Consider the following 12,359-nt stretch of genomic DNA (forward strand, 5'->3'; position numbering starts at 1 on the left):
GAGACAGGTTAAATGTGTTTTAGGCTTTAGACCCCAATTTTAAAGATTTTCGCTTCAAGGCATCATTATATCATTTTATTAAAACATAAGATAAGAAATCTTACAATGCCATGCCTTTTATTTTATCTCTCTAAGATTTTTATTTACGAGTAATTGAACTTCGCCGCGTACTCGCGATTCTTAAATATTAGATTAATATTGAATAAATGTTAAATAAATTTTCCAAATTATTATCGCAAATAAATTATTAGTGTAACATAAATATTAAATAAATATATCTTCTGTAAATCATTATTTCAAATAAATAATTAATGTAAAATAAATATTTAATGAATGTTTATAAATATGTTTAATAAATATTATTTTTTATATAATTATAGTAAATAATATAGTATATAATTAATGAAACATAAATATTTAAAGAACATTTAAAAACATTGTCTGCTGACTGATTGTGAGTTGCGTTATCTGCATCGACACGTCACTCGAACGAGTGCGTGGTGATATAATATGCGCGATGTTACAGGATGTGCGATATGCGTTACGTACGTAACGTATGAGTGTTAGCCGTGCATAAAGACTCGTGAAGATAACGTGTATTCACCTGTAAATAACCTGTATATATATGAATTTTGCATTTTCACATAACAGGTTATCTCGTATAATTATTTAACTTTATTCATCACGAGATTTATGAAATTCCAGATTTGACAATTACTAATTAGGCCGCATTTGCAGTTTGTTTTTTCCGCATTTGTGTGACAACGTTCAGTACGTTTAAATAATAATTGTAATAAATCTTCTGTATATAAAACAATTCGTCAATAACAAGAGATATTTTCTATTTCTATCGTACAGTACGCGAAGAGATTGAAAAAAAAGTTATAAAAACTTTTCGTAAACTTTCGTAAAACAACTGATATATAAAATCCGATTTACAAATAGAAACATTTAAATTAGTCTATCTGTGAAAGCGAAACTATGCTGGAAATACAATCGCAATTTGCTTTTTTTTTTATTAATTCATCAAAATTTAATATGAAAGTTGTGGCAATAAGAATGTTTTGAACGTTGTATATCTCAACAAAAATCTCAATATTTATGAACAATAAACAATTAATGGATACAAAAATGATATCTCAATTATTTGTTCAATTATTTAATTTTTTAAATTTAATTTTAATATATTTGCGGATATACACACAATTCTGCCATCTCTTGAAGGAAAGGCAACAACAATCTGAACTACACAAAGTTTAATATTGTCAAAAGGTTAAGGGAAATACAACTAAAAAGACTGTACTTCATTATAAAGTTGTCGACGAACGCTACTACTGCAGATTATTACGTTGCATTGTGCCCTATATTTTTAAAAATCCGCATTAGTATACGGAAATATGTCGTAATGCGACGAAAAAGAAAAAATTTACAATCCTCATGCGAGAAGAACTATGTCCAATTAACTTTTTCATTCGTCCGCTCTCTTATATTCTCTCAATTTCTCGTCGGTCTTCTCGATGTATGAGCTAGCATATTCCCAAGAGGCATTATCGAGCTTTTCTCTTCTCGTTATATTCCAATAATATACTACATGTAGAATCCGGCAGAAGAAATCTGACATTTTCATAATAGCTATATAATTTGATCAACGAGTGGGAAGATCACGAACTTGATGGCATTCGATAGCACACACAAAACGCCATTTTAGCAGTTCTGGATTAAGTGGATTAAGGGCACAAAGTAGTTATATACGAACATAACGATTTTAAATTAATACCATGCAGGTGAATTGTTTATGTTAACAGATTTTATTCTGTGAATATTTGTTATTTCTTTCCTTTGAGGCCACTTCCAGGAGCAAATATTTGTTAATAAACCTAGCACGCTTATAGATAAACTCATAGTTGCTTCTCAGCAGGAAATTACCGTAATACTACATGACGGTGGTGTGATGCGCAATGCATAACTTCCAAGCTAAGCTACAGGAATGTGTGCGACAAAATGAGACGTTAATGTCACGTTTAGATGACATTATTTTCAAGAAAAATAGTTAACAGTTAATTATATATTTATAAAAAGTCCTTAAAATTCTTAAATTTAAAATTTGTTAATATGTAAAATTTACTTGCACGATTTTATTAATTTAAGAACCATCCATATTTCCACAGTTACCAATTTAATCGAGTTAAAATAGCATCGTATATGTTTAACATCATTAACAATAAGCTTGTGATCCTTATCAGCCAAACTATTACCTTAAAAATGTCAGTTTTTTACCGAACTAAATTATTTATTTACTTTTTATATTAATTTTTATTGTATATATGTGGAGTCCCTTCCAAATTAAAGAATCAACTCTTTTCAAGTCTAAAACATTAAATGTTTCTCAATTATAAATATAAATATAATTCTCAATTTGTAAATATAAATGTATCTATAAATAAGGAATATAAATTTATTTTTTCAGGATGTCAAATAGAATAAAGTGAAAAAATTACAAATATAATAAAGGTGAAATACTGTACATAAATATGTAAAGTTAAGTTTGGCTGTTTTCCGACTGCACACACACATACGTCATACACACATAAAGAAGTTTAAAGACGTATGTACAAATTATATTAAACGGAGAGTGGTCTTATCTTAGGAAAACATCAGAAACATGAAAGAAATAAGAATCTACAATAAGAATATAATGCTATCGTATTTATTGATATTGTTAAGTAAGACATCAAGAATTTTGGCGCTTGCAACGCTCTTGGAATCACAAGCGTTACGAGTGCCAAATGGAACACATCTTTGATAAGCATGTACCTAAGCATGTTCGTTATTCGAAATCAGAATTCAAACGATTGTTTTGTATCAAATTCTTCGTCGCTCGTCAATCACCCGAAAATTTTCTTTTAGTTATTCGTATTCTTTAAATAACGCTATACAGTCTTTGTTTCTTAAAATTCCCGAGATGCTTCGGTGTCTTATTTAACAACTTTTTATCAATAAATATGAAAGCATTATATTGTTTTTGATCATAATTTCTCTCATGTTTCCCCAAAATAAGTGATATATGTCATTCGACTCTGCTTAAGTAGCTCTTTAATATGAGATATACCCCGATTTGGGATTGGAAGTAACAACGCTATTTATCTTATGGAAACAAAAAAATATTATAGTCAGGATAAGAGGCCAAAGACGAGCGGAATACAGGTGTCAGTTAATATTCAATATAACTATGTGATATTGCATACTCTAGCTTCAACGAACTGCGTGCCGTTTATTAGATGCAAGTAAGCATCAGTACTCATTACATTGTTTAACAGCGTGATGAAATACGGTTCTGTTTCAATCAAAGCTGCATTGAATCAGAAAGTTCGAATGGAAGCTAGAGATGTAAAATTACATAGTTATATTGAATATTAACTGACACCTGTATTTCGCTCGTCTTTGGCCTTTTATTTTGACTATTGTTTACAATAACGAGCTGGTAATTTATTTATTTAAAAAAAATATTACTTTTAATACCGGTGCCTCCCCTGTTTGTTCATTGATTGATCTCCCAAGTATGCGAGTTAGAAGTAATTGCCAATAAAGCTCAATATTTACAAATGAAATCCAAATAATAACATTGAGAAATATTTACTTATGTGATGCGCAGACACTTCACACACAGCGTGCACTACGCGAGCAGAGCGCGACGCGATTGTCATGGCGCCAACAGAGCGACGTTAATTATAATATTGAACCGACAGTTCAATATTATAGGGTATCTCTATTTTTTGGCAAAGTCTAGTGTGTCCGATGAATACAAAAAATTCGTAATTGGACTACAATTTCATATTCATTCAAAATTTTTACATTAAGAAAATATTCATTCAAATATTTATTCAAACTTGTGGGCTTTTAAAAATATTTATTCGTGAATATTTTATGATTATTTTATGATTTATTCACATTTATTCATACAAAATGGAAGGTAAAAAAGAAAGTAAAAAATAAATTTATATATTGTTATTAATATCCAGATTTGATAAAGAAAACTTACAAAGTTTGAAAAAAAATTTTAGAAAACACATTTTTTATTTAAAAGTCTTTTATTTACAACAATAATTTTTTTTATGATATATAATTTTTATTCTCTATATTTTTGTAAATTAAAAAGATACAGTAAAATCGAACATTGTAATTTGTTACGAATTACAATAACAGTAACATTAATTTTATAAGATATTTTAAGTACTTTAGCATCTCGTGGATTGTAAATAAAATGTATTATGTAATGCGATTTGAATGAATATATTTGTGATTACGAATATTTTCGATTTCGCATTCACTCTACACACTAAAATTCAAACTTCGAGATTGGTTTAAGTTTAAGAAACACAATAGAGAAAATGAGAGCTATTGCCAATGTTTTTATTGGGGATTCTGAGGAATTTATTAATTAATAGATTTAATTAATAAATTCCTCAGAATCCCCAATAAAAGTATTGGCAATAGCTCTCATTTTCTCTATTGCCAATCTCGAAGTTTGAATTTTAGTGTGTAGAGTGAATGCGAAATCGAAAATATTCGTAATCACAAATATATTCAAATCGCATAAAAAGTATTAATTCAATTTTCCACGAATATGAAAAAAGTAATATTTGTACTCGTATTCATATTTATTATTTATTCATTAATTCAAATATTGGATGTATTCACGGACACACTAGACAAAGTTATATAAGTTATATCTGTTACAACCTACCTCTGTTACTTTCAACTCCCCCAGCCTTCCCTATAATTTATACATTTCGCATCTTTTTCGTATGTTTACCGTCAAAACTTGTGAAAACAATCAAAAGTTGTTCCGTCAACAAATTGTTGAATATTATTCCGTATGTCAAAATTAGTAATCCGAAATATTTTCACAATCCTGCGGAATTGCTCGAGCCGGAAGATAAGTCCATTGAGAGGAACTCGTACACGGAAAGGACGATTTTGCTGGAAGATAAAAAAAAATTTGAAAATAATTTTTGTTAGGTCATCATCAAAATAATTTTGTTCAAAAGTCAAATTGATTGCTAGAATATCAAAACTTTTTACAGCAATGCTTATTATTCTTGAGTTTCCGGCAAAATATTTTGATGATGCTGTAACGAAAATTATTTTCATATTTTTTTTTTATCTTCCAGCAAAATCGTTCTTTCCGTGTATCAGAGAGGATCACCCTTCGCGTCTCACGCGATACCACTATACGACGTGATACCTTTAAATACTCTACTATGTCTGTATCCATATTATCTTAACGGGACGATCGCGCCACTTTCTTTCTCTGAGCGACATTATTTATCCGCCGTCGACCTCGTTTTGGCCGCTTATCTCTCTACTGGATAAACGCGTAGAGAGCGGCCGTGCGTGCTTTTCTTCCCGAAATTCGCGTAGTGCGCGCACGGCGCGTTAATCAACGGCCGGCCGAGGGGAGGGGAAGTCGCTCACAATCGCCTACGTCGAACGAGCGTTGTCGGTAAACTCACGCGATACATGCAATGCAGATAATAACCGATCGACAGGTAGGCGCGCTCGATTATAGCGCCCGAGATACGTATACCGATTTTTCGTCGACGTCAATCACGCGCGCGCACGTCTTTGTCCGCGATCCTATTTTTTTCACGAAATCAACAAGATTCCGCTCGCCTCGCCCGTATATACGCGCACGCAATTGACGAGTGTTGCTCCGGGTGCTCGCGTGTTCGGATCGAACACGCTGGAATAATGATCTATATACGTAGGATTGCTATATCAAAATTTTCAAGACTACAGAACTTACAAGCCAAAAACCCCGAATATTTCGTGTGCAACTCCGGATTTTCAGAGAATCTTCTAAATATTTTAACTCCTCCCGCGTATCATTATGTATTAAAATAACTTAAACATTGAATATTTCATCATATAACATAGTTATTACTCTAATAATACAAATCATTATATTATTCAATTACCTCATAGTTTATAATTTATTTATAATACCTAGTTTAACCGCAATTGCTGGCACTATATTTTATTACTATTAAATATGTAAATAACTAAGCTTAATTTCTTAAGATTATATCATTTTAAATATTAAATTTACTCTAATTTCAAATTATTTAAATTTTTTCTATATCTAATACTGAATTACAAAATTTTATTTATATTATTTTTACAAAATAAATTCAAAAATAAAAATTAAATTTTAATATATTATTTTATAAAAATATCAAACTTCTTTTATCTCCTCCCCGAAGGTGTATATAAAAAAAAAGCATATAAAAAAAGCGTGTGTAGTAGGTTAACAGCTTGTTTCTAAATAATTACGCGGAAGGAGTAAAAATATTTAGAAAATTCTCTGAAAATCCTAAAATCCCGAACACCTTCGGAAAATCCCCCGGGACAACCCCTGCAGACGCCCTAAAAAAGAAGACAGTGTCCGGGAAAAAGAGGACGGATGACAACCCTATCTATACGTCGACACGTATAATTGCAGCAACATTTCAATTTTTAGCAATATTGTAGCAATATTACAACGTTGCAGCAATATTGATGCAAATTTCCGTGCAGTATGGGAAATGTCGCGATTTTGGTAAGCCTTCTCGCGATCGCTTTGAGCAGCGCGGCTAGAGATGTAAATAGAAAAAAAACAAAATTGTTTTTTTTTTCATAAAATACGTTTTTTTTTAAGAAAAAAACATAAGCCTCGTTTTTTTCTCAAAATTTTGTTTTTATCAGCTATTTATTTAATATCTATATTTTGCTTAATATAAGTTAATTTTTTATGATTTTTTATTTTATAGATAGATTTAAATTATCATCATTTTAATCTTTACGTAGAACGAGGAAACCAATATATTGATTTTGAGACATATTTTGAAGCAAGAACTTCATTGAATAATTATAATAAATTCTGCTTAAGGAAAAGCTGTTTAGAAAAAGAATTAAAATCTTCTTTTGTAAAAGTTAAATGTAGATCACATTAAAATTAATTATATAATTATATAAATACTATTTGCAACTAATTAGTTGTGCTATCGGAATTAGAAAAAAAAACTAAATTTGTATTTTTTCAATGAAATAAAACGGTTTTTTCTATTAGAAAAAAAAACGTTTTTTTTTTACATCTTTAAGCGCGGCCTCGATCGCGCGCGTCACCGCGCAGCGATATCCCTTCTGGGGTACGTTCAAATTCCCAAAGTACTGCTTAGGTATAATCTTATCATTGTTTGACATTTAGTAAACAAAGATAAAATGATACCTGCAAGAGATGTGTATGCAAAGACCGGAGGATCTCTGTGACAGGAGAGATTGAAAGTAACGTGTACGCGTGTATAGTGTACGTTTCGCGCGAAACCGCCGCGAAGAAGAATCATCTCTCCATCACTTCCCGTCTCGCGTAAACTTGACCGGGGCTTCATTATTTGCTTTATCGATCGTTTGCTCAATCGATCGCTTCCGCGAACGTGTTGATCTTTTGAAAATAGAACATTACACATTTCGACACCCGTCCGTGTTCCTCCCTTTTTCATCGTTCCTCAGAAGTTTGTCCAGAGGCTTTTATCCTCCCCACTCCGACCAGTAAACGTTACACGTTTATCTTTTAATATTTTTCTAATCTCTTTTACCCAAGAGGCCTTTGAAAATATTTGGATAGAAAATAGACATGCGACTTCAATATACGTATGAGCATTTACAGGAAGCGATGTTGGTGTTATCCGAAAGTGTATAATCTTGCCTCAACATTTCGTTAGTTTTCTCTTCTTCGGCAACTTTTCGATAATCACATAAAGAGAATTGACGTTTTCATCGTCGTTTAATTATATAAATGTTTCGAATTTATTTATAAAACGCTATCTATAAGGTATATTTTAAAAAGGTAAGGCAAAACGAATTTTTGGCACCGGTCCACGCAAAGTGATGTTGATGTATCGTTGAAGCTTCCGCAGTCACTTGGACCATTTTAACGATCCCCGCCGGTCGACAGTCAAGTCGTTCGCAGTACGTGAAACTTTCGCCATTGTCCTGGGAAAAGGCGCAACTATGCTCCTCCGTTGGAATACTTTATCGCACACTGCACAGGAGATAACTTCTTGATGAATGTTTGTATACAATTCTCTGATACGTACTTTTGTTATATCGACCGCGACTCTTGATGTGCTATAAAAAACTGCTTTTGTAATTACTTTTCGCAATTATTTACGGCTTGATTAAATAAGGATTATAAGGGTATATATTCAAACGTGTTGCGCGCTTTGTTAACGATTGTCGTTTATTTAGTTAAGCTTGTCTCGAGTTTCCCGAGGATTAGCATACTAAGCCGTGGAATGTTAATCAAGAAGTTACAAATTTCGCAAATTTCATTAATTGATTAATCTTTTCGTTGACCGTGCGATAATGTAAAATTGATTATTTATTATTAGAGACAATATAAAACACATTATATTGTGCAATAACATAAAATTTATTAATTAATAAGAAAAGAAAAATGTGTTAAAAGTAAATCAACAGCTGTTACGTAGGATAAATCAAGGAAATTCATATGCAACTTTTCAAGTTAAGATTATTATAATAGCAGTATATCTTTAACTACTAAATAAATAAACATCGTTTTTATTTGTCAAGAAACTTATATAATATTATATTCTCTGAACTTATATTCTCTCTACTATATTCTCCGAAATTTTTTTTCTTTTATACTATTACTTGGTACATCAAGCCACAGTCAGTGAAATGATACCGTTCTATCATTTTAACATAATCTCCTAAATATTTTAAGAAGTGCTAATAAATAAATACAAGAAAATTGTAAAAGATCAAAAAACCTTTAAACTTTAGAATTCAAATTACCTTCTTATTGTAAAATTTAATACCGCAAAATTTAACTACTTCAAAGGCAACCGAAGAAGCGGATGTTTATTTGCTTTAGCTTAAAAAACTTATACCATTTGCAGCACAAGTAAATGCTACGCGCGTTTTCTACATGTACTATAATTAACCCTTACTTCTGGTAATCGTACGCTTTCTCTCTCTCTCTCTCTTTCTCTCTCTCTTTCTCTCTTTCTCTCTCGTCGCTTTATATCGAATAAAGCCATTCCAGAAAATTAGCGAGCCACGATAATGGCTTATCTGCTGGTAACCTGATAACGTTCGCGTACGTTCCCACTTGGTAGAGAGATGTGCATCAACGTCATCACTTCATCAATTTGAAACGATCGATAGAACTGCGAGAGTGAAAGTCATTTGTTTTACTTTCCTTCGGTTACGTAAAACTTTTCGCGTATAGTGTTCATTGGCGGCTTGATTGGTAGTTAATGACAATATAATTTTTTACTATAGATACTTCAATTTTCATTTTATCAAACGTCGATTAATTGTAATTACAATTAAACGAGTCCTTGACTTGTATTAATAGTTACAATAATGGAAATATTAAAGCAATAATTTTTGATAAAGCCTTTTACAAACACATAATATTTTAGTTATAATAAAACAAATGCTCACAAAATATCCGATCAAGAAGACAAACGGAATTCAGTCGACATTGACAAAATCAATCTCTCGCATTTGGCAAATAGGATTTAGCGAAAGAAACAAAGTTTTTTATTTTTATTTTTTTTCCTGACGTTATTAGGACCAAATGCGAAATTTTCCGATTCATGACGGTTCTATCTTATCTGTAACCGAAATTTCTCCTCTGCTCACTCGAGGAGAGAAACATGAAGCGTCCGTTAATGGCGGCTTTTTCCCTTGGCGGAGAAAATGTTCGTGAAGTCTCCGTACGATCCTTTTGAGAGAAGCGAGTATTGCGGATTTGTGGCATTCAATTCTTTATATCGCCGGTTGCTCGGGAGGAAACTCTTGACTTTCGATTCTTCGTATCCTTTAATCCCCTAAGATGCCATGATGTGTAGCCACACAGCCACGTCACCGTTCCAATTTCATTGGAAAAACTGAGCACACGCGATAAGATTAAGAGTATTGATGAGATTCACTTCAACGATTATCTTTTAATATTAACCATATAAAATGAAATCATATAAAGAAGCAGAAGATAATAATGTTTTCGCAGAAGTAGTCGACCATTTTATGACGAGTGCGGCTGAGAGATTTATATACCTTTGTTTCAAGTTTAGGTGATTACTGCGGATGAATGATAAGAGGATAATGCATTAACAGAATGCTGCACCGCTGAATAATCGACTGAAGAGTATTGTTAGATGGGTCAACTTTTTTAATTAGAGACACTTTCTCCAAGTATCCAGAAAGTATTTATACAAGATAAATTGAGCCCTGTTTATCTTTTAACGATCTAGAGTACAGCGAAGAAATGGACAGCCGATATACCTAATTTATTTTGTTTTACACAAGGTGTCCCAAGATTTTAATGATCAAACTGTGTCAGTATATTTTATAAGTAAAAATAAGAAATAAAAATTTAATAAACGTAAATTTTTAAAATCTTAATTAAAAAGTTGCGGAACAAAAAAATATGTTACAAAAAAGGAAAGTTTGTTATTATTATTAATAGGGTACAAAATTTCTGTATTTTATTAATGTTCCATTTGAAAATGTCAATCATTTTTGTCGACGATAATCGGAATTATTTTGTTCTTTAATAAATATTTGCGATTTTGTGATTATAACTTTTTAATAAAGCTTCGATCGGCTTACATTTGTGTAACTTTTTTTTTCTCATTTTTGTCCATTGAACATACTGGCGCAGTTTGGCTATTAAAATCTGGGATATCCACTGTGTGGCCGCGCGAGTGTGCTTGAATGAATGAGTAAGTGAGTGTGTGTGTGTGTGTGTGTGTGTGTGTACAGAGAAAACCAACGAAAACATTTTATCCTATTTTTTGTAATCAACTGATTTGCGCGATATACATTGGAACGCCAAGCTTGCTTTCAAGGAAGACGTTTAATTGTAATAAATTCAATAACCATGCCACATCCCGTTGTTAAGAGTAGTTATTCCTTTAAAAATTATAAATGGCAGAAGTCAAATAACATATAAACTTATTTTCTTTTTATTCTCTCTTAATTTACATCTATTTTGTTTTCTCAATTTGGACAAATATTTTTCCGTAATTGAATTTGGAGGTAAAGTTGAAAAAATTCGCAGTTTACAGAAAAATTTACTTCAATAAATGTTTGAAATGCGTTGCCCTCTGATTTCCGTATTAAGACCTCTTATAAAAGAGATTCCTTTTGTTGACGTTTTTAAACATTTCCGAGCGGTATTATTCTACTGCACTTATCTATCTTTAGAAGAAGATCCGATTGAGCGGCTTATAAGGTCCTCTCAATTTTATCCATTAGAAGTTTCTTCTTTGGGACCCTTGAAAAATAATATTTATACAACCTCGGATTCCATGCAAGATCTACGTCAAAAGTGGATGAGTGTCGTAGAATAACGCTGGAAATGTCCGCCACAACTTTTAACAGAGACTTTATTATTGCATGAAAGTTGCTTAAGAATATTTCGAACATTTGATTACGGAAGCAAGTATTTTTGTAAATTACAAATTATTAATTTTTATTACTTAAGACTTTCAGATTTCTCGAGAAATACTTGTTCAAATTAATAAAACAAGAATTGTAAAGAGTTGTGATAGTTGTAAATATAATAATTAAAAGACCTTCAAAACAAACAACTGCAGTGCAGCTTGGTCATTGTCACTTGAGAATTTCGAAGAGGTAGCTACCCTGATGGGTACCTATTATAGAAATATTCGGAATGAATTCCGATCGGAAGTGTTCAATTATTCCCTAGATTTTTGTTGTGTCTTTCTAAAAAAAGCTGAAGAAACTCCGATCGGAATCTATTCCGAATACTTCCATAATAGATACCCTGAGACACAAAAGAGGATAAAATGACACAGAATTTATATAATATATATGTATTTATAATTATACAATTATATGTATAATTGTTATATAATAGAATATTTATAATTATACCTTTTAAAAACAAAGTTGACGTATTTTGATATTTTGCGCAATCATTCGGTTACAAAAAAAAATCGATAGAGAGTTTTTATTGGCTTATACTGTATACATATATACATGTATGTATCAATATAGGTATATAAGGGAAAGAAGGGAAATTGCGAACATATACGCGACGGATACTATTGCAATATATTAAAGTAGTGATAACCTCTCATTTCTCGTATCAAGCGATAGTTCGATACGCTCAATGCACATGTGCCTATAGAACGCGCATACGATTAAAGATAAACATCATTACATGTTTTCAATATTTGCACACGGGGGCAATGTTGGGCTTCGTTTTCTGTTAAAAAAATTTATATTGATAACTTTTAAATATTAATTATTGTAATTTAAAA

At 31.5% G+C, this 12,359-nt stretch overlaps 1 protein-coding gene across 2 annotated transcripts in view; it reads left to right on the top strand.

Annotated features, from left to right (window-relative positions):
- The first annotated feature begins 8,011 nt into the window (after positions 1-8,011).
- LOC105460039 overlaps positions 8,012-12,359 on the top strand; it is a 5,369-nt gene continuing 1,021 nt past the window's right edge. For both annotated transcript variants that reach the window (XM_011706480.1, XM_011706481.1), the window contains exon 1: positions 8,012-8,108. In XM_011706480.1, coding sequence (XP_011704782.1) covers positions 8,103-8,108 — 6 coding nt within the window. In that variant the 5' untranslated portion in view covers positions 8,012-8,102. The remainder of the gene's footprint in view (positions 8,109-12,359) is intronic.

This window comes from Wasmannia auropunctata, unplaced genomic scaffold (assembly GCF_000956235.1).
Source record: "Wasmannia auropunctata unplaced genomic scaffold, wasmannia.A_1.0 LD333473.1, whole genome shotgun sequence".
In the NCBI taxonomy this organism is placed as follows: Eukaryota; Metazoa; Arthropoda; class Insecta; order Hymenoptera; family Formicidae; genus Wasmannia; species Wasmannia auropunctata.